Here is a 24258-nt window from a genome sequence, read left to right on the forward strand (position 1 = left end):
ACTTCCAATCATACATTAATATTTACTGAAAATCAGACATCTGAATCATTACCAGGTCTGTAATTAAACTATACTGTTATAAGAACTGAAATAACACTTATCAAGTGCAGTTGAATATGGAATCACACCTGCCCTCTTCTCCCCCCACCCCACTCCGCATCTCGAAAGTGATAATTGACGAAGTTGTGAGAAAGCCTTGATGTGACTTATTAGAAGTGTAGAACGAACAGTTACTTACCTTAGGCACTATCATAACTCATTGAGCCCAAGGGTTCCACCCACTTTCCTGTCACTCCTGAGCCTGATATGTTATTTTAAAAGACTGTGCCTGATCTGATTTTGTCTTTAATTCCACTTATTCCTATGTTTCCAGTAAAACCCTATTCTTCTGTAGTTAAAGATCTAGCCATCAGTTTTAAATATGCTTAATTTACCTAGTCCATAGTTTTAGAGTTCAAAAGATTCCTAAGCATTAGAAGAAATTCCACCATCCCAGTCTTAACTTTATCCTGATGCTATAATCCCTAGTTCTAGAATCCCCTCAGAGATCCGGTGTAATTATGTGATCTCTACGCAAGACAAGTTTTTTCCTCCCACCATCTCAGTATCTGACAATAATAAACCAACTCCAATCATCACAGCATCTAACCTACCAGGCCTCAAAACAGGTCCCCCCACCCCCCAATGGTAACAACTCTCATGCTTAAGATCACTTCGACTTTAAAAAAATAGATTACAACAGCAAAGCTATCTTAATCAGAACCAAATAATTAACGTAACTTCTAACTTTAAAATTCTACCTAAAGCATAGTGACCAGCCTCTTCGATCCAGTGAACTTTCTCTGCATTAACTTCAAGCCACTAACGCCATATGCAATACTTCATATTAAGGTCACGTAACAATGCTACACGATTTCCTTGCCTTTCTACCCATTTACATTTAAAATTGGCATCCCATTTACTTGCTATTTTGCTGTGTTTGCATGGTAACTTAGCTTCTTGCAGCAAGACACTGCAGTTGTTTTGAACACCAATAAAAAGCATTCTCATATCATTTTTTATTCTTCCCAGGAAAGTGGAAATGTTACATTCTGTCTCATTCTACTTCACCTGCCAATTCTATGCCCATTTATTTTCTATATAGCTCTTTGAAAACACTATGTTCTTCTCATTACACATTTTCCCAACAGTCTTGATATCAGCAAACATGAATATATTAAACTCAATCCCTTCAGCCAATTAATATAGATTGTAAATAGCAATTTATTTGCAAAAGCCTGGGAACCAATCACTTTGCCGCACTCTTTCAGGCTGAAATGCCAAATGATCTCAGGAAATTGCTTAGAGATGCAGCATGTTAACAGGCTTTTCCATCCAATGAGCCTACATCACCCAATTATAGTTATGTGACCAATTAACATACCAACCCACAGGTCTTTGAAATGTGGGAGGAACACCTGGAGGAAACCCAGGGGGTCACAGGGAGAACGTACAAACTCCTTACAGACACTATGGAATTGAACCCAGTCACTGGCTCTGTAATAGTGTTATGCTAGATACTTCACCACCTTGCCACCCTAAGGAAACAAATTTCAGAGGAAGGGTAAAATGCACTTTATGACTGCCAAAATGTGTGTGGGTGGGGTGCAATAAATTAATCTTCAGCATACTGAAAAGGGATGCAGATGGTAGAATAATTTCTGGAATCTTTCCAGTAATATTGGAAATGAGAGATGATAAAATGCTTTGAATCTGAGAAGCTAAATGTGTTTGTAAAGTAACCCAGATGTACATTGGTTCTTTTAACAGTAGACACAAAATGCATAATTATCCTATTATTCCTCTGGGGAGCCTTTATTAATGCTTTTATTTTTAATTCTCCCTGTTAATTGTTCAGACAAGCTCATGATCATTTTCATTCATATTGTCAGGACACAATGAATCAGCACTGGCAAGTCAACTAGATATTCAGAAATTAATTCTTTTATTCAAAGTATAACATTTCTGCTTGTTCGGCATTTATGATGTAACTAATCATCCTGAGTTCTGTTGTTCTGTTTCCAATCTCAAGATTGCCTTGGGCTTTGTTTCATAATGTGCTTATTAAAGTAAGTCAACTGAGACTACTTATTCATCCTAAACTTTCAGCAGAAACTAAGTAACAGGCAGTTAAAGTAACCACAGCCAAACTGAACTTTAATCAGTTCAATTTCCTCTGGGATGGAAAGCAGAACCTTGATTGGTTATTTCTGCTTTCCATTCAACAGACACTATGTGCGGAAAGGAGCCAAGAAGATTTAAAAAAGAATCCCACTGTTAAAGATGCTGCTTTGTTTCTGCCCTGTCAGAAAATAATCAGTAGTGGCTGATTATAGATTGTCTGAGTAAGCAAGGCATGCCATAAAGGTAACAGACTGACAGAACCTCCAAGTTCATTGGTGAGCAGATGTGTAAAAGGGGTGACAAAGTAAGTGGGAGCAGCCACTGAGGCAGCGAGGTGGAACTGCTGTTGAGATGAACGTGCTGCCTTTGGTAACAAGGGGCAACATGCACAAAATGCTGAAGGAACTCAGCAGATCAGGTAGCCTTTACGGAGGGAAATGAACAGTCAACATTTTGGGCCAAGATCCTTCACTAGGACTAATGAAGGATCTCAGCCTGAAACATTGACGCCAGATTTCCAACATTTCCATCTCATGTCTCAGGGACATGAGTAGTGTCTCTAATCTCCCAATTCTGCAGGAGCATTTACTAACCTAGCTTGCACATCCTTTACCTCCAGATTAGAGACACTTCCAATGTCCCTGGTGACAAAACCTGCTGGAAATGTGTCCAGTAGAAAGAGGAATGAGGTCCTGTAAAGCAATGCTGGTGAGTTTGGCAGTGTTAAAAAGCCATTCTTCCAGGGTTATAATCGCTGGATAATTTACTGTGCCACATGTGCAGGTTAGTTGGTCACCTGGTGTAATTGGGCAGTATAGGCTTATGCGCTGTAAGGGCCTGTTACGATGCTGTATCTCTAAATAAATAAAAGTAATTCACCTGGTGTAAGAAAAATCAGGAGCTGATCTTGTGGGTAACATAACAGCTGATAAATGGAATTCTTTTAGAAGAGAGTTAGTAAAATGTCAATATACTCCGAGAATAAATAAGAATGGGTATACAAGGTTTTAAGAGGGGAAAAAAGCACGTTGGAAGGTACAGGCAAATGGAATCAATGGCATTTCTTGAGGAATACAGTGTCTAGGAATGAAATTATATAAATTATGGAGGGAAACAGGCCATTAAATGTCCTTGGGAACAAAGACCAAGGAGAATATCAAGACATTGTACAGCAGGAGAAAGACAGTGGCTAGGAAGAGAATGGGTCTTCTTAGGGACCAAAGGGGAAACCTATATAGTACATGGAGTCATGCTTGCGGACAAGGGGGTCTTAAATTAACACTTCCAATTTTCAGTCACCAAGGATGCAGAAGTTAGTAAGTTCAGGGGTGGGGGGGGGGTGAAATCTGTGGTAATCTGGATCCAGTCTGTATTAAGAAAGTGGTGTTAGATCTCTGTTGGATGCCTCTTCAAGACCAGATGAGATCTACGGTTGTTACTTGAAGCTTGGAATGAGACAGTTGTAAGATTTATGCATCTTCATTGAGTAGAGGACCAGATAGCTAACACTGTGAACTTAATTGGAAAGGGCAGCAGAGGAGAAAGGCAGCTAACTAGAGGCTGGTGAGGATATTATTGGAGAAAACCCTAAAAGTAAGTGCACATGGCAGGACAGGGGCTGATCAGGGATAGTCACCATAGCCTAGAGCATGGGAAGAACTGCTGTACTAATCTGTTTTAAGTTTGTTTTTTTTCAGGTGGTAACTAATGAAGACGGAGCAGTACATATAGTCTATAAATGGACTTTAAAAAGAAATGTCAAGATCTTGCTAGGCGAGTTTACTAATTAGATTCAAAATTGGTTTGGTGAGGAGGTGGGGGAGTGAATTAGTTCATGGTGGAAGGATGCTTTTCTGATTGGAAACTTATGACCAGTGGTACAGAGATCAGTGCTGGGACCTTTGTTGTTTGTTCTAGATGGAAAGCTGATCAGAGCATTGATAGATGGAATTTATTTCCAATAAGTGTGAGGTGAGGACTTGGAAAGTCAAATAGGAGTAGGAAGAAATGATGAAGAACAATGTAAAGGGATGCTGGAAAAACAATTGAACCTTGTGGTTAGGGTTCATAATCCTTGAAAGAAACAATGTAGACAAATAGGATGGTTATGAAAACATATAGCATGCTTGACTTCATAATTCAAGGTAAAGAATATGTTGCAATTTTACCGACCACTGGTTTGACGTACTTGCATTGCTGATCACTGCACTAAATTTAAAGGACAGTTAGGAAGTCACCTGAATTGGCAAGGCACAACAGACTCTGAATCTAATGTGCACAAATGGGATTGGTGTTTACAACATGGATACAGTGGGCTCAAGAGCCTCTTTCCATGCTGCACATTTCCATGACTCTACAGAAGTTGTAAAATATACTCTTCTTCTGCTGCTTCTTCTCTTTTCAGCTTGTTGTCAACTTGGAACAGTAATAAAACTGACAAGATTTTTTTTTGTTTTAAAGAGTGATCAGAATGGTCTCAATCTACTGCAGTATCTTTAAGAGAGCAAGGGTTCTTACCTGTAACTCATCATGCTCCTGCAAAAGTCGGTCATATTCCCTTGTCAGTCCATCACATTGCTTTTGGATTGTAACCATCTCAGTCTGAGACTTCTCAAGAGCTTTAAACACAAAACAGTTAAGAATTATAATACAATGAAAAATACCAGTTCTAAATTAAGTCAGTAAGTTGTCATCTTTGAAAATGAATGCAAGGATTCAACTCTAGAACTACTTTCCAATACTGTAACATACCTCAAGCTGAAGTGTTTCGAGATTATACTCTGCAAATTGTTTCTGCAAACAATTTCTATAAGCCAATGATAGGATACATTGACAACTAACTCATTAAGAGGTATCTAGATTATTTACAGAGCTCGATTTCATTATTTCAACATCCCACATATTCAGATTTGGCATGTCAACAAATACACTCAAGAACTTCTATAGTTGTACCATGGAGAGGATTCTGATAGGCTGCATCACTGTCTGGTATGGAGGGGCTACTGTACAGGACCGAAAGAAGCTGCAAGAGGCTGTAAATCTAGTCTGCTCCATCTTGGGGTACCAACCTACAAAGTACCCAGGAAATCTTCAGGGAGCGGTGTCTCAGGAAGCCAGCGTCCATTATTAAGGACCTCCAGCACGCAGAGCATGCCCTTTTCTCACTGTTGCCATCAGGTAGAAGGTACAAAAGCCTGAAGGCACACACTCAGTGATTCAGGAACAGCTTCTTCCCCTCTGCCATCTGATTCTTAAATGGACATTGAATCTTTGGACACTACCTCACTTTAAAAAAAATATATAGTATTTCTGTTTTTGCACTTTTTAAAAATCTATTCAATATAGGTAATGATTTACTTGTTTATTTATTTCTTTTTTCTCTGCTAAATTATATATTGCATTGAACTGCTGCTGCTAAGTTAACAAATTTCACGTCAAATGCTGGTGATAATAAACCTGATTCTGAAAAGGTATATATTTTATTTACCTCAAATACCATTGATCAAAAAGGTAACTTAAATATCAGAAGACCCCCAAAGTTGCCTAGTTGAGCTTGCCCATAATGCTCTAAGCCAGGGGGTTCCCAACCCATGGACCCTCAGTAAATGGTAGGGGTCCATGGCATGAAAAAGGTTGGGAACCTCTGCTTTCAGCCTTTCCTATCCATGTAACTTTCCAAATGGAGGCGGGAGGAGAAGATTGCGGCGCGCCTGCGTGCGCGCAGCCCTCCGGTGAAAAATGATATTGTATCTGTTAAATCGGGGCCGTGGACAATTCTGATTTGATGGAGAACGGACGTGAAAGCACAGAAGAACATCTGGAGAAATTTCTGAAACGCCCATTCGCTGCTGTCGTTACTGTGTGGTCGGGAATCTTTCGGAGGGTAGGCCTCAAAATCTCCGGCCTTGCCTGCTTTTGGCGACCAAGAAGGAGATCGAATTGTTTGGACAGAGATTGCGCTCAGTACTCGGTGTCGGAGAGCTGATCACAGCTCGAAGTTTTCGGATGACTCAGAGTCGGATTGTGGTCGACATGGCAGGGAGAGTTTTTCTTCCTTCTCCCGTCTGCATGAGATGTGGGACATTTGAGAAACCCTGAACTTTACTGTGCTCATGGACTTCCTCATCAAGTTATGGTATTGTTGCACTGTTGTAACTATATGTTATAATTATGTGGTTTTGTCAAGTTTTTTTTTCCAGTCTTGGTCTGTCCTGTGTTTTGTGATATCACACCGAAGGAAATAATGTATCATTTCTTCATGCATTACTAAATGACAATAAAAGAGGACTATGTGTCTTCATAATCATAAAAATCATAAATGTCTTTTAAATACTGTACCCATAGCTACCATTTTATCTAGCAGTTTGTTCCACATACCCATCATATCTGTGTGGAAAATGTTGCCCCTTATGTACCCCTTTAAATCTATCCCTTCTCTTAAATTTACTTTAAGCTTTTACGATCTAATGTTCCAAAATTAAAATAATTAACCACTCTTGTCATACAGATTTGAGTTATTAATGAAAATGGTAACTGCCAATATTTGACCTTCTGAAGGTTGAAATGTGTTATCTGAGAAATCATTTCAACACAAACAAGATCATACGCAGCTCACAATAATTCTCCTTCACCTCTAAACAGGTAATGACTAGTTTCTTGAATTGTTGATCCCCAAATAGATGGCCGAGACCAACTCAAAACCTTGCTTAATTTTTCTTCACAAAACAAAACTCACTTTGTTTGCACTTTTTAACTAATGTAGTTTAAAATTTGAAGTCTTTACAAATGCACTTACACTGCAACGTGAAGTTTCACACGTAAATTTGACAGATGCAAAATGTAAGTGAAATCATACTAATTTAAAATTGCCTAATTCATAACTTCAAATTATCACAATTATTTTCTAATGAACATCAACACACAATACCACAAATATTTTCAATTCTTCTAGGGTTGGCAGCTGAACAACTTCTAGAAGTTGAAACTCCACAAAATTGCAACCAACAGGTTTTTTTGAGAATTGCTATAATTGTACAGTGGGTTTACTCAGTCAAAAGTACAAATAAGAGTTACATTTGATCCATGCCTGTACTAAGTTAACTGGTCTCCGCTAGAAAAGGAAGACTAAGCAGCTTCACTGTCACTGGAGAATGAAGAGATTATTCAAAGAAAAGGTTGAACCCTGAGACAGATATTAAAATTAAATTGTATCACTTAATTTAAGATAATAATATCACAAGTACACCCTCCCATGTGAAGTCTTACCAACGCCAGGTCTGCCTCTATTAAATCTCCGGAATAGTTACCAATCTTTAGCTGCTAGACATCGGGCATCAACAGAAATCTGTTTCTCTTGATACAGTCTAGCTCTATAATATTGTAACTATTAGGAAGGCAATACAGAAAATGTCCTCCAGTTTTCAGAAGAATGGTTTGACCAATAGCTAAGTTAATACTTGAACTTCTCATTGAGTTTTCTTGTTAGATGTGAACCTATTACTAACAGCATAGCAAATGTGGTTTCTAGTATAATTTTACTTTAGTGCTTGGATTTATGTTTAGAGAGATACAGCACAGAAATAGGCTTTTGGCCCACCAAATTCAACTACCCATTTATGCTAAACCTATATTAATTCCACTCTTTAAAAATTCTCCTCATATTTTCATCAGCTCCCCTGGATTTTTTCCACTCACTGACATTGAGAAATTTGCAGTGGCCAATCAAACCACCAACCCAAATGTCTTTAGGATGTAGGAGAGACACCGGAAGGAAACCCACATGGTCACAAGGAAAAGATGCAAATACCAAGCTCAATCTTTATCTAGAACATCTTTGTCAACCCCAGAAATAACTATTCCAGGGTTGTTTAGCTTCCCATCATCCATCCAAAATGATACAGCTCAAATCATAAATCTCACCATCCCCTTCTTGCACATCTTGCTTGTATTCAACAATCTACACTTGCTCAATTTAAGTAATGGCTCACTTTTGTTTTGAAATCCAATCATGTCCTTGAATTCTGTACCCTTTATTAATGACTCCAGCTTGTGGCCGCAGATATCCGCAGGCCTCCACTCTGGTCTCTTTATGTACTCCCGATTTTAATCCCTCCACTTTTGGCAGTTACATTCATCTGCCTAACCTGTAAGCTCTAAAGGGTGGTGAGGCGGAGATGTGTCTCTACTAAAGGAAGTGTAAGGCACTCCTTCCCTCTGCTAGCCTGCAAGTCACCCTTGAGCAAGGTGTAGCACCTGCTTAGCTTCCCCCAATCAGAGTTATGTGAAGCTGAGGAACAGGTGGTGGACGGTTATGTGACGAGCTGGTGCATATCAAGTCCTGCTTAAGCAACCACTGACGCCAATCTCAGAAGAATATTGATAATAGCTGAGGTCATCCATCTTGTAATGACACTGCTCAGAGGGCAATGACAGTCACTTCTATAAAAAAAATTTGCCAAGAACAATGGTCCTGAAAGGACCATGATCACCCACGTCATATGACACAGCACATATGATGAACCACTAAGCTTCAGAATCTTCTCTACAAACATCTCCTTACCTTCTGTGGACCTCTTCAATTCAGTCTTCAGCTTTTCTACATCCTTAATCAACTGCTTGTTTTCCTCTTCAAATTTCTTATTTCCATCACCTTCACCTCTATCGAAAGCCTATTAACAAAACAAAGTTCAAAGGCCTTAGAAAAAGTAGTGCAAATGACGCAAGTTTCTCCTACAGGAAAAAAAAAGAACGCAGGTCTAATGATGTTGCTACAAACTTTTATCTTTTTATGCATGTTTTTGATTGCTGGGATTATTTGCAGTCACACACCAAGGCAAAGGTTTTTCATGTCCTACTCTGACAACTGCCCATAGTTCACTCACGGCACTCACCCAGGCACTTGCAAACAACTGAGAGATGGAGGCAACTGGTGCATTGCTGATCTGTACAGTGCCCCTATGACTCAGGCACGTTCCGTGATCTGCAATCATAACCGTAACCTAACTGACAAAATACTAAACATCTTGTTGGGAAATTTTCAAACTCACTCAGCTTCAACAGCTTTCCACTATCGGTGTGAAGAAATGATTCCTGACATTACTTTGCTGCTCTTGTTTTAGACTCTTCTCACAAGAAACAGTACTTGCATATCAACCTTTTAATTATCTTAAATAGCTCAATTAAATTTGACTTTTAAATCTTCCATCCTCACAGGAATAAGCATATTTTCTAACAAACTCTGGTATCATTTTAGTGTGTCTATGCCGTTTCTCTCCAGTAGAGGACATATTATTAATGAACTTATAAATAGGCAACACGTTAAAAATAAAATTAAGCCACGTTGGAAGTCAAGGTGTGGACCAACTATAATCCCAATACACATAACCAGCTGGTCATGGGTGTCCTGAGTGCATGAAACAAAACAAAGTTTGTGTCCGTTAAACATTCTTGTTGCTCCTATTTTCACAAATAAGGGAAATGCACACGAGTTATTTAAGGGCCTATGGTGATTAATACTTGAGAGGAGAACCCCCAAGCTTTCTTGACTCTTAACTCAGTGAGCAGGCAATGTCCACATGAGATTGTGCACCTGAAGCTTCCAAGATGTGAATAATTGCAGGAGGTCAATGGCCAAAAGTCTCAACTGATATCCAGCGAGAGCCAGTATTTAGTCAGAAATGTGAGATGGAATTTAACAGTTGAGATAATGGAAGAAAGTTTACTAGCAGTCATTTGGGGTGGGTTTAGGGGCCAGAAGGCTCCAACTACTCTGACAGATATATTCTGGAGATTTACAAAATTTTCAGTGTCTAGTTTCTAAAATGACAGCTTTCATGTATGATTCAGCAGGTTTTTAGAGCTGTGTACATTAGCTTCATATCAGCATGGGTTTGAAGGATTAATGCTTCCCAGTATCAAGCAGACCCTAATCTTACAGAAAGATGAGAAATTCAAAACAGGAGTTCATTTGGGGTGGATGTTTGGGTGAAGTGACAAAGATAGGATTAATTTCAATGAAAACATTCCTCACTTAATTTCATTATCAGTGAAATAAATGGTTCAGACTCAATTAACTTCATATGAATCATCTGAAGGGTTGGATACAACATTAATTTTAAAAAATGTGCCTACAAAATTCTTTATGTAAAACTTTTAATTGCCCAATGTCTAACCTCAACATTCACTTTTGGACATCCTGTTAAACATTTCAAATTTCAGTTCTGAGCTATTAAGTTTAAAAAAAAAAGCAGGAGAAAGTAGAAATTAAGAGACACTAGACAAACTGTAAAGTTGAGCACAACATGAACTCATCAAGGACTAATGGTGATAAATCAATGAAGGAGCCCCAGGGATTGCAGGATAATGGTTGGAGAGGAGTCTGTGCTGTGTGGGCCTGAAATACACAAGGTATCCAAAGGATTCAATCACATCATTATGCTGGGAAGACTAAATTCATGGGGCACTTTACCTTTATGTCCTAACAGAGGTACAAAGGTGAATTGTATCTGGTTTTAAAAAGACGACTGTGAAACACAGAAATTATTTTCATGTTCCTCTGGAAATACATTTATTTTCAAGTGCTTAATAAGGAAAGAGCTGCCTCATACAAATTTAAGTTTTATACATGTGGGTCTTAATTTAAAAAAAAATCAGTAATTCAGTAACAAAAATTGTATTCTGCCTACTTTTCAGATGAAATAAATAAAACATTAAAAACAGTACATTATATCTCAGCAAAAGCTCTTACCTGCATTAATCAACTAAGAAAGATAATTGTGCCAGTAATCTGAGAAATGCTGTAGTGACAATACAAGATATTAAACAATGGCAAAAACAGAGATAGGAAGAAATTAATGGGACAAAAACAGGCTGAAATGATGAGTTGACTGAGGGAGTCCTAATTGTGGGTGTGTGTCTTCTTTCTCTCTCCACCACCACCACAAATCCTGATTATTACTGCTTTTATTTTAGATTTAGAGCATCAACAATACTTTATATTTGTCTCATAGTTGCATTACCTTTCTCAGTTCTTCATTTTCCTCCATATATCTTTTAGCTGCGTCGTTTGCATTATCTGTTTGAACTTTAAGTGCCTGATTTTCTCCCATTGCGATTGCCAATTCTGAGATAAGGGTAATCATACGTCTAAGAACGCTGCAAAGAAAATTGCATAAATGGGACACAATTATAGGGACATGTTTTAATATGACATAGAAAGCTGAATTAAATAAAAGAGCATTAAGGTAGCATTATAGCAGTAGGATCTGGGTTATGATATTACGCCAGCTAGTGTTGTAGCTGCAGTATGACCATTGAACAATGGTGAATACATTAAATATCAGCACTTTTATCTCAAGCAAGAGGTGTGTTTAATGAGCAAAAAATAATGTTGTGGAAATTCACATTTCTTTATTGCTAAAGTTTAAACACAAGCTTTTAATATTATTCAAAGGCACGCATACTTGGAGGTAAAGGGCCTTTGAGAACTGCAAAATTTTCTCAGCTTTCATGACTAATGCAATTTGAAGCATTCATCATAACAACCCAAGTTATTCTAAACATTCTCAATTGAAAGACATAATACTTTACTGCTGAGCTGAAACTCAAGACATTTTGGTCCAAGTCTTAACTTGGAGAATTCTACTTGGACATGCTTATTGGTATTAGCATGATTCTTTATACAGTCACAGAACACTATTGCACAGAAACACACCCTTCAGCCCATCTAGTCCATGCCTTATTATTCTGCCTAGTCCCATTAACCTGCACCTGGATAATAGCCCTCAATACACCTCCAATGAATTTACTCAAACTTCTTTTAAATATTGAAATCAAACCCATATCCACCTCTTCCACTGGCAGCTTGCTCCACACTCTCAGTAACAGTTCACCCTCATGTTTCCCTAAAGGTTTTCACCTTTCATTCTTAACCTATGACCTCTAGTCATACTCAACCTAAATGAAACAAAAGCCTACTTGCATTTACCCAATCTATACTCATTAATTTTGTATACCTCTATCAAATCTCCCCTCATTCTCTTATGCTCTTGGAAATAAGGTCCCAACCTATTCAACATTTACCTATAACTGGGGTTCTCAAATCTCGGCAGCATCCTTGTAAGTTGGGTTTTCAGATAATTAATCAGAGTAACAATCATACGTTATAAAGTATTTACAACAATGACACAAGTATGTAGTCTAACAGGTCTACCCTGGTTGAAATGCAATAAATGAAAACCACAGTTGTTGGAAATTTGAAATAAACTCAGAATATCTGAGATACTCAGCAATTCAGACAGAATCTGTGGAGACGCAAGCAGAGTTAACATTATGGATCAATGAGTTATAATCAGTTGAGATATTTATGTTCCAACCAGACTATTATTCTTTAATTCTATATTTTAATTCCTCTTACTCTCATACAATTATCTAACCTCCTAAATACATCAAGTATAATTTGCCTAATTTAACAGCTGACAGCAGACTCAATTTCCTCACCATTCACTGCAGATGGAAAATTTTGAACTAACGATGTCAAAAACTGAAAATATTATTTGTCATGTGTACTTACAGCCAGAGAAACAATGAAAATCCAGAAATGTAAAGATTCCTTTGTGCCCGGAAAAGTTTCATGTTAACGTGATCATACATATTTGGAAGCAATTTTTCTTCTTTTCCAATTCCATGATTCATTGAATATTTTCTTACCTCTCTAATGGCATCTACAAAGAGCGACAGATTACTACATATTTTGAACTTCATGATAGTTCACAAAATAGCAAAAAAAAAATGCATTCAAGATACATATGCTCAACCACCTACCCAAAATTTGTATCTAGACTCAAACAAAGAGCATTCAGGCAAAATTTCCTTTTAAATGAAAAAGCCAACCAGCTGAAATTAAGTGTCACAATGGGAAATCAAAATGTTTAAAAATTATGGAACACTTTACATGATCTGCATGGACTTGGCGGGCCAAACAGCCTTTTCCACACTCTCTATGATGATCATAAATATCTCAATCTAATGTTATTTCCGGATTATCTCACACTTGTCTGCAACAAATGGCATTAACCAGGAAGCTCGTATTCTAGACTGCATATTAGACCAGCTTACATTACTATCCTTTTGATTTAGGACTTGGCGAGCAATATAAAATTTTGCCTACTTCAATACCATATTTCTAAAACCCAATGGCTGAGCGGTTGGACTGCAAATCTTTCATCAACTGCGTCCACAACTCTTAGTGGTCCTCTGAAATGACTTAGCAAAGTGCACAGTTGTATCAAAATTAACTCTGATAATCTATCTGGTATCTGTCTTGTCTCCCTTTCGCTGCACCATTTACACCTCGGACTTCAACTACTGCACGGAGTCTTGTCATCTTCAGAAGTTTTCGGATGACTCTGCCATAGTTGGGTGCATCAGCAAGGGAGATGAGGCTGAGTACAGGGCTACGGTAGGAAACTTTGTCACATGGTGTGAGCAGAATTATCTGCAGCTTAATGTGAAAAAGACTAAGGAGCTGGTGGTAGACCTGAGGCGAGCTAAGGTACTGGTGACCCCTGTTTCCATCCAGGGGGTCAGTGTGGACATGGTGGAAGATTACAAATACCTGGGGATACGAATTGACAATAAACTGGACTGCTCAAAGAACACTGAGGCTGTCTACAGGAAGGGCCAGAGCCATCTCTATTTCCTGAGGAGACTGAGGTCCTTTAACATCTGCCGGACGATGCTGAGGATGTTCTACAAGTCCGTGGTGGCCACTGCTATCATGTTTGCTGTTGTGTGCTGGGGCAGCAGGCTGAGGGTGGCAGACAACAACAGAATCAACAAATTCATTCGTAAGGCCAGTGATGTCGTGGGGATGGAACTGGACTCTCTGACGGTGGTGTCTGAAAAGAGGATGCTGTCTAATTTGCATGCCATCTTGGACAATGTCTCCCATCCACTACATAATGTACTGGGTGGGCGCAGGAATACATTCAGCCAGAGACTCATTCCACCGAGATGCAACACAGAGCGTCATAGGAAGTCATTCCTGCCTGTGGCCATCAAACTTTACAACTCCTCCCTTGGAGGGTCAGACACCCTGAGCCAATAAGCTGGTCCTGGACTTATTTCATAATTTGCTGGCATAATTTACATATCACTATTTAACTATTTATGGTTTTATTACTATTATTTATTATTTATGGTGTAACTGTAACAAAAAACAATTTCCCCCGGGATCAATAAAGTATGACTATGACTATGGATCACACAAGAATAATTTTAGCCGAGGATTTAGATTGGACAAAGCTTTCCCGCACCCAGTTTACCTTGCAGTAACAACTTCATCTAAGGATTAAAGCTCAATGCAGGGAAAGCTGTCCCACAGACTAACAGTCATACTCAGAGAAACAAATCTTTCATCTGAAGTCAGATATTCCCATTTCAACTGCAGATACATCCTGCCTAAAGATCCAACATAGTCAAAAATAATGATAGTCATCTGAAATTGGGAAGGACCCCGAAAATCCATACCCTTGGTTCTAGACCTTAGACGTTTCATATGATATCAGATCAAACATGGCAAGGAAATTTAATGTTTATCATTCACTTTCACATCGGCAGAAAAACCAGGCCTCCTTTCTGAACATAACTTGGAAGCAGCACCTGTCATCACCAAGTATTTTTGAACAAGTCACTTCATGATACTATTAGACGACATGTCTAACTATGAAAATTTCTCTGCTGAAACTCATCTTTACAGAAGCCAACTGTAATTCATCTACTCTATCCAAGAGGCAACTCTTGGGGCGTGCAATAATCAGAAATGGGTCCCAGTTGCTTTATACCATGCTTCCAACAGAAGTTCTTTGGTAATTTAGATTTCTGCAAAACTTTGAGGGTAATGAACCAGAATTAATAATGTTTTCTCTCCACTTTGATCTTAGTAAGAATTAGTTTTGCAATCACTAAGTAGGTCAGGCAAGGAAAAGAAACAATTATACAATAGGATTGCAAAAGTCAAATGCACATGATGCAATTCAATGTAATCGAATACTTCTTTCAGTGTGATTTTCCTGCTCCATATTACAAAGCTGACTTGTGTCACAATGCCAATGTGGCTCTGAAAATTTCTGTATGCTAGTTAAAGAGCTAGACTATGGTTAGAAACGCATGCAACTTCATCAGAAGAATCCTAGAAGGCAAAAAGCTGTTAAAAGTAGCAAGTAACACAATGAAGGTGGTTTAGAATTTTTGTTGAAAACTAAGATAACACAATTTTGTGTTGAAACATTCTTAAAAACAAATGAAAGGCACCACCATAAATATCAATGTTGGCAAAACAACACAAAGAATGTACATAGTAGGATGTTACTTTCAACCTGTGATTGAAATATGAGAACAAATGGAAATAGTTGTTTCTCTCCATATTTTAGTGGAAAACTGCAATTCCAATATCCGATTTGGTATCAAGGTATTGATCTCAATTCAAGTATAGTAAAAGGTAAACTTCTGAATGGTTGTATTCCTGTGTTTTGCTGCATTATTTAGTAGTAAAGACCAACATTCTTCTGAAAGAAAGTTCTATCTTCTCACTCTATGCTCTGCTGCACACATCACTCTATCAGGAGTTCATGGAGCCCTTGTTATATATGCATCCAAATTTTACAAATTCAGCCTAAATACAACAATCCGTTCCCACTATTCACTTTAGTACTAATCAGGGGGGAAAATATTGTTGCAATTCTACAACTAAATGCATTTCAAGAAAACTCACTTAGACTGTTCAAATACAAATGTTTAAGTTCAATACTGAGTGAGAAACCACCATCATAGAGCCAAAAAGCTGTAGATACTGTTTTACAAATTAACCTAATCATGATGCAAAACCATGCTGAAACCCATCGGCAAGAAGTTGCTGTTATTGCTATTCCTCTCCATGCCTTGTGGGGCATCAGGTAACAACCTTGGCATTTCTTTAGCATTCTTGCCCCTTTTTCCCCCATGAAGCTGAGTTGCTAGCTCAACACTCAACCCAACACGGATGGAAAGCGTGCAAACAGCCGGCTGGATTCAAACCCGGGACCACTAGCCTCGAAGTTCAGTGCAGCTGCCACCACACCACCAGCCAGAAATCCTCAAGAAGTGCACCTTCAAAAAGCTATCAGATACTCTGGGTCCAGAAAAACAGTGGCACTCAGAGTGCAAGGCAATTTCAAGTAATAAATAAAATCATGCAAAAACAATAAATTTAAATTTGATTCTTCCGTGTACACAGTCTATGAAATTGCATTAACTCCATTTTCCTGAAATATCACACTTACCAAAAAACAAGACAACCAAGACTACAATAATTGTGAGGAAGGCTCTACTCCAAAAGGATGCAACTTTCTCCCACAAACGGAAAGAAAAAACTTTCCACCATCTGAAAAGAATCACAAAATTGTAGTACAAAGCATAACTGGAGAGGGCAAAGAAAACATTATACTTTTGCTTTGAAATTACAAAATAAGGAATTCCACCTAAAGGAGCCCCGTTCCACCTAAAGGAGCCCCTCAGCAGGTTCGCATAAAAGAAGGTTTTGCCCTTCTCCCTCAGGGGTTGACTTAATTCCTCTTTAAAAGATCCATTTGTTATTGTAACCATCTTACGTTATGGCAAGTTCCACATTCCAATGAATTTCAGGTGATAGATACTTCAGCAAGATAGCACGGGGAATAAATGGCCTTTATCTTGCTTCTAGTATTTTTGGTTTTTTTGACAAGAGTAATTTAGCCTTTCCTGCCCTCAAGCAAAACAAAGCATAATAACATTAATTACCATGGTAACTATGTGAAACTTCAACAAATTTCAAGCCTATGATGGTTTGCTTCATTATTTTTTTTGGTAGGTAAAATGGATTACTGTTATATAGCATTTCTTGTGGCACATTTGATAAACAGCTTACATTTATCTAGAAATATAACAAGTTGCTTCAAACGTGTTACACTGAACAATAGGTAACAATGAACCAAAAAGTTTTCAAGTTGATTTTAAACAGTAAATAAAAGGCAAGGGAGGTGGAGAGAGTATTAGAGCCATGCAGGAAGGTTTATCTTAGGTTTGGGTCTTCTGCAATTTAAGAAATGGCAAACAGAGCATAATTAAAACTTTGCATATTCAAAGAATCCATTAGAGGTCATGCTTAATCTTGCAAACATTGTGCAGAGGGATTACAGATTTATGCAAGATACTATGATATGTCACGGAGAGAAGAGAAAGCACAGAAATTTGAAATCGATCTTTCCAAACTAGAAGTTACTAGAGACTTCAGATGAAAGGATTGTACAAGTTCTAAATATAAACTGAGCAACAGACACAAAATGCCGAAAGAACTCAGCAAGTCAGGCAGCATCTATGGAGGGGGGATAAAAAAGTTGACGTTTTGTGTTGAGGCCTTCACCAGGACTGGAAAGGAAGGGGGCAGAGACCAGAACAAGATGGAGGGAGGGAAAAGAGTACAAGTTGGCAAATGATCAGAGAGAACAGGTGAAGGGGAGTGTGGGATGAAGTAAGAAGCTGGGAGAGTTAAGTGGAAGAGATAAAGGGCTGAAGAAGAAATCTGATAGGAGAGGACTGTGGACTACGGAAGGAGGAGGGGAACAAAAGAGGGGTAATGAACAGGTGAGGAGAATGGATGAGAGGGTAGCTAGAATGGGGAAAAGGGGATGAATCGGTGAGAGATTAAATTGATGTTGATGCCATCAGGCTGGAGGCTACCCAGACAGAATATTAGGTATTGTTCCTCCAACTGGAGCTTCGCCTCCCCGTGACAGTAGGAAAGGCCATGGACAGACATATCAGAATGGGAATAAGTAGCCTGTTGCAGCAGCCAGAGCAAAGGTGCTTGACAAAGTGGTAATCTAGCTCGGGACTCATCGATGTAGAGGAGGCATCACTGGGAACATCAGATACAATAGATGACCCCAACAGACTCATAGGTGAAACGTCACCTCACCTGAAATGACTGTTTGGAGCCCTAATGGTAGTGAGGAGGGCTAGGTGTTGGTGTAGCACTCATCATGCTTTCAGGGATAAGTACCAGGATGTACCACAGTGTGGAGGAACGGACGTATATCGAGAAAGAGGTGAAAAGTATCAGAGATGGACCAAGCTGATGGCACAGTGGAAGTTGGATCAAACAGATCCACAATCCCTCCCACATTCTAATGCAACCTGGGCAAGCACACACATTCTTAGGAACTTCAAAGCATATTCTAAACCAGAAAATAAATTGGCAAGATAAATTAACCAATTTAAACATACCTTCGAGGTGAGATGAATGGTAAACACAAAAGCAAAATTAAACCTATTTCCGTGTACAGGAAAGATGCAACTGCAACCCATTGCAATGTCATTGTTCTTGATGAAGCCTACCGAAATGAAAACATTTGCATTTTAAATAAAACACACACTTAATAATGGATCTTCAATGCCATTTTCAGTTCAGTTTGAGTTGCTCACATGGTTTAACATACAGAATGAAATATTCGAAGACCTATAGCTATCAAAGTTCAACGTAAATTCATTATCAAAGTACATACATGTCACCATATACAACCGAGATTCGTTTTCTTGTGGGCATTCACAGAAAATACAAAGAAACACGAAAGAATCAATGAAAAACTTCACACAAAGATGGACAACAAAAGATGTACAAAAAAAGGCAACTATGGAAATACAAGAGAGAAAAAAGCAAAATAATAATAATAAATAAATATCCAACAAATACTGAGAACATGAATTGTAGAGTCCTTGAAAGTGAGCCCATAGGTTGTGGAATTAGTTAAGTGTTGGGGTAAGTGAAGCTATCCAATCAAGTTCGAGAGCATGATGGTTGAGAGGTAGCCACAAATCAATATCAGTAACGGACTGGCCCATTGCATTTGACTTCTAAGATCAGCAACTGAATTTACTCTAATAACAATACAAGTTTCTGTTGTTATATTAAGTACAATCTCCATATCAAAATAATGGATGCCATGAATTGAACACTGTCCTGGAGTCTTCTAGAACTTAAACTAAATCTCATCAGTTCTGTGATAAATAAGCAAGAGATTTTTTTTTTTAAATCACACATTTCCTCAAAGTTCAAAGTCAAAGTAAAATTTATTATCAGAGTACATACATGTCACCACATACAAACCTGAGATTCTTTTTCTGCAGGCATACTTAGCAAATCTAAAGAACAGTAACCATTAATTGTAAACAAATTGTGCAAATGCAGATACAAATAAAAAGCAATAATGTGTATGAAATAACAATATAACAGAGTTGTTAAATGAGTGTAGTTATCCCCTTTTGTTCAAGAGCCTGATGGTTGAGGGGTAGGAACTGTTCTTGAACCTAGTGGTTCCAGTCCTCAGGCACTTGTACCTGCTACCTGATGGCAGCAGTGAGAAAAGAGCATGGCCTGGGTGGTGAGGATCTTTGATGATGGATGCTGCTTTTCTGTGGCAACGTTTCATGCAGATGTGCTCAATGGCTGGGAGGGATTTACCCATAATGTACTGAACCAAATCCACTGTAGGATTTTCTGCTCAAAGTCATTGGTGTTCGCGTACCATAATGCGGCCAGTCAGCATGCTTTCCACCACACATCTATAAAAGTTTGCCAGATCTCCACAGACTCCCAAAGAAGTAGAGGTGCTGAAGTACTTTCTTCGTAATTATATTTATATGATGGGTCCAGGACAAGTGCTCTGAGATAGTGCCACCCAGGAATTTAAAGTCATTGAGCCCCCACTCCCCCAACTTCTGATCCTTCGATGATCATCCATACCCTTGTCATTTTCTTTTAATTTTTAATCAGCTGTTAACCATTGCTGATGGGAAAACAAATAGGGCAGTTAGAGACCGCAAGAAATGCAATCAAAGCCTTCAGGTATTGCAACCAATCCTAATACAGGTATTCTTAACAATCCTGACTCTGCCTTAGGCCTTGATTCACCCAGCACAACAAACATTCTACAAGGAGTTTTCAGGTCTTTCAAATCAGTAAACCTACCAAAACCACTGCTGTTTGGATCCTTTACAAAGCAACTTGCCTTCAAGAAGCAACTTGAAATAGATATTCTACTTCATTGTTTACAGCCTGGGATTTCAAGATGTTTGTCACGTTTAATAAGTGAAGTGGAACTATGTTGTACATAATTTAAATCACTTGGGTCTCTGATTAAAATCTCCTGTGAGCAAGTAAATGAACAGATCACAGGTAATAATTAACTTTGCAGACACAAGGAAATCTGCAGATGCTGGAAATTCAAGCAACACACACAAAAAATACTGGTGAACTAGCAGGTCAGGCAGCATCTATAAGAAGAGGTACAGTCAACATTTCAGGCCGGGACCCTTCGTCAGGACTAACTGAAAGAAGAGATAGTAAGACATTTGAAAGTGGGAGGGGGAGGGGGAGATCCAAAATGATAGGAGGAGGGGAGGGGTGGCTCTAAGACCTGGAGAAGGGAGAGGATCATGGGACAGGAAGCCTGGGGAGAAAGAGAAGGGGAGAGGGGAACCCAGAGGGTGGAGAGCAGGCAAGGAGTTATAGTGAGAGGGACAGAGGGAGAAAAAGAGAGAAAAAAGGGAGAAAAAATAAAAAATATATAAAATAAATAAAGGGATGGGGTGTGAAGGGGAGGAAGGGCATTAATGGAAGTGAGAGAAGTCAATGTTCATGCCATCAGGTTGGAGGCTACCCAGACGGAATATAAGGCGGTGTTCCTCCAACCTGAGTGTGGCTTCATCTTTACAGCAGAGGAGGTCGAGGATAGACATATCAGAATGGGAATGGGATGTGGAATTAAAATGTGTGGTCACTGGGAGATCCCGCTTTCTGTGGCGGACAGAGCGTAGGTGTTCAGCGAAACGGTCTCCCAGCCTGCGTCGGGTCTCGCCAATATATAGAAGGCCGCACCGGGAGCACCAGACGCAGTACATCACCCCAGTCAACTTACAGGTGAAGTGTCGCCTCACCTGAAAGGACTGTCTGGGGCTCTGAATGGTGGTGAGGGAGGAAGTGTAAGGACATGTGTAGCACTTGTTCCGCTTATAGCTTTCTTGGTTTTTAGAAGATTGGTCCATGAAGATAGTTACTCATTCACATATGACATTAATATCAAATAGATACAAGTCCACGTACTTTCCTCCATTACTCCTTCTTCAAATGACTCGTCACTGCATTTCACTTCATTTGTCCCAATAAGCCCAAGTGCACACCTTATAAACTATCTGGGTAGCCTTCAACCATTTGGCGTGAATATCGACTTCTTCCATTAACAATACATTTTCCCTTCCCCTTCCATCTTTCCCGCTCTGGCCTTTTATCTCTTCTCACTGTCCCTTTCCTATCAGATTTCTTCCTCTCCAGCCCTTTAACTGGCTTCACCAATCCAGGTCTCCACCACACTCCTTGCCAAATATCTTTGATTTTTCTAGTCATTAAATTGATGACTCATTCAATTTCCTAGCCAAGTTACAAATCATTTGTTCAGACTGACATTCAAATTAGTCTGAACAAAAAACATTCCTGTCATTTAATTTTAGTTTCTCTGCAGTTTTTGGTAAGTAATGCTATTAACTTCACTGTTGCAGGATTGAACAAGCATTACATCTCTACCAACATCATCACTGCATTCACCTCATTTTTGGCCCTGTTTTTCAAAACCCATATAACCCCTCAAGAAACCAGACATGGAATACGTGTGTACATGTATCAGTTACATTACTAACATCTCATAAGTAGTTACACAGCACAGAGACAGACCCTGCTGCAGCCAATCATCTCTATACCATCAGTAATCCATTTACACCAGCATTGTGTCTTCAATGCCTTAGCAACTCATGTGCATGGCTAAAAGCTATGTTGGAAAAATCCATAAATTCTCCGTACCTTCTCTGGGCACTCCCAGGCTAAACTAGATCATGTGTTTCATTCACCTATTCTCAGAGCCTCAATTACTGCAATCTTGCTCTTCTTTATGACCTTCCAATTTTCCTCTATTACACATATCTTGATAAAACTGTATCCACTTTACCACCTTTTAAAATCCTTAAACACTAAATTCACCAAAATTTCACTTCGTTCAAAACTCGGCCACCACACCCAAAGTCTGATTTATGCATCCCGTCTGTTCTTCTTGATGCAACACACGCAAAATTCTGGGTAAATTCAGCAGGTCAGGCAGCATCGACGGAAATAAATAAGCAGTCGACGTTTTGGACCGGGACCCTTCTTCAGGTGCTGGCTCAGTACTCAAAAGATAACAGGCCTCACATCTGTAACCTCTAACAGGACCAAATCCTCAAGTCCATACAACATTCACAGCCACGTCTCCATTTTATTAACGCAAGCTCCAAATTCACATACATTTTTCTAATCTGCCGACTCCCCCCTCCCCCCATTCAAAGCTCTCTCTCACAACGAAACACTGCATTGGAAAGTGTTCCCAGTATAAAATGCCTCAGAACCATTTTTCGATCTGAAAAGCGTGTCAGTGAAAGCTGTGTTGGTAAATTTGCAACTGACACCAGAATTGCTTGAAGAAATTGTCTTCTCTCAAATATGAAGTGTTCCAAATAATAACACATTATTCAATTCCTCATTTCTAATGAGGGGAAAAGCAACTGCCAAACGCATGCTACGGCAATGAACGTATCAAAATTTCGCCAAGTGCTGCAACAAAATTTTTTCTTTTAAATTAAAGTTCGAGTAGAACGAGAGCTTTTGGATCACTAAGTTACTAAAAAAAATTAAGTGATCTAGGCGCGTTTCAGTCCTTATTTAGCAAAAACCTATTTTGAGGACAGCGTTGCCACCCTAGTAGGGTTGGGTCCAAGGCAAAAGCGAACACGGAAGTAAACATGGGCCACTTCCATGGCCTCCGGAGGCCCGCATAATTATTAGGTATGCCGATATGTCTGCAGGCGGCATATTTGCCTCAATCCAAGCGGTACACGGAGAGGTGTACCGCTGAAGAGACCGTGCTGCGGGCCTGTGGGGGCTCCCGCTCTTCAAATACCCTACAACTTCAGCAAACTAAACCTTTAGATTGTGCTAAAAAAAAACACAATACTGTAACTTGATAAACGGACAATCTGAAAAACCATACGAGAACTTGCCTTCCAAGCACTTCTTGCAGAAGGAACAAGCCCCCTCTCACATCACATTGCGCAGCGGATGACGTCAGTCTGAACAAAGCGCGTGCGCAGTTGACGTCACTCCGAATCGGGGGCGTGCACCAGCTTCCCGCGAGTGACCCGTGATTGTGCTGCAACAATCGTGCATGTTGAGTAGTTAATACCCTTCGCTGAAATTCCCTCTGAGGATATCGTCAAAACATAAAACGATGACTATATTGTTACCATGAAAGCTGAAAGTGACCAATTAAAATAGTATTTTCATCGGTAGTTGATTTTTTTCGGATTTAGCTGACTGTAAGAACTGAACTTTGACAAACTTATATAGATGTACAGTGGAGGGTATCCTAATTGGTTGCATCACGGCCTGTTTAAAAGCACCAATGTCCATGAAATGAAAAGCCAATAAAAAATGATGGGCACAACCCAGTCTATCATAGGTAAAGTCCTCCCCAAAACTACAAGGAGGGCTGCACAAGAATGCTGCACCCATCATCAAAGACCCTCAACATCTAGGCCAAGTTCTCTTCCCACTGCTGACATCATGAAGGAAGTATCGGCCTTAGGTCCTATACCACCAGGTTCAGGACAATTCAACTATCAAGCTCCGAAGCAAGCGTGGATAACTTCACTCACCCCAACTCTGAACAACTTCTGCCAGAAAAAGGGACATCTCCCAGTGGCTACCCATTTCAATTCCACTTCCCATTCTCATTCTGAAATGTCAGTCCATGGCCTCCTCTACTGCCAAGATGAGGCTACACTCAAGGTGGAGGAACAACACCTCATATTCCGTCTGGATAGCCTACAACCTGATAGCATGAACATCGCTTTCTTGAACTTCCAGTAATTGCATCACCCTTCACCATTCCCCATCCCCATTTCCCTCTCTCACCTTATCTCCTTACTTGCCCATCACCTCCC

The 24258-nt window shown here is 39.4% G+C and overlaps 1 protein-coding gene across 2 annotated transcripts in view; it reads right to left on the minus strand.

Moving 5' to 3' along the window:
- LOC140186853 (tRNA-dihydrouridine(20a/20b) synthase [NAD(P)+]-like) overlaps positions 1-24258 on the minus strand; it is a 55847-nt gene that overhangs the window by 1562 nt on the left and 30027 nt on the right. Inside the window, exons 1-7 of one of the 2 annotated variants that reach the window (XM_072241521.1) lie at positions 23317-23396; positions 18463-18569; positions 16482-16582; positions 12734-12884; positions 11181-11316; positions 8723-8831; positions 4681-4781 (exon numbers count right to left, since the gene is read on the minus strand). In XM_072241521.1, the coding sequence (XP_072097622.1) occupies positions 4681-4781; positions 8723-8831; positions 11181-11316; positions 12734-12884; positions 16482-16582; positions 18463-18554 (690 nt within the window). In that variant the 5' untranslated portion in view covers positions 18555-18569; positions 23317-23396. Of the gene's footprint in view, positions 1-4680; positions 4782-8722; positions 8832-11180; positions 11317-12733; positions 12885-16481; positions 16583-18462; positions 18570-23316; positions 23397-24258 lie in introns of those variants that run through there. The other variant, XM_072241522.1, reaches the window with a different exon arrangement.

Source organism: Mobula birostris, chromosome 23 (genome assembly GCF_030028105.1).
Source record: "Mobula birostris isolate sMobBir1 chromosome 23, sMobBir1.hap1, whole genome shotgun sequence".
Taxonomy (NCBI): domain Eukaryota; kingdom Metazoa; phylum Chordata; class Chondrichthyes; order Myliobatiformes; family Myliobatidae; genus Mobula; species Mobula birostris.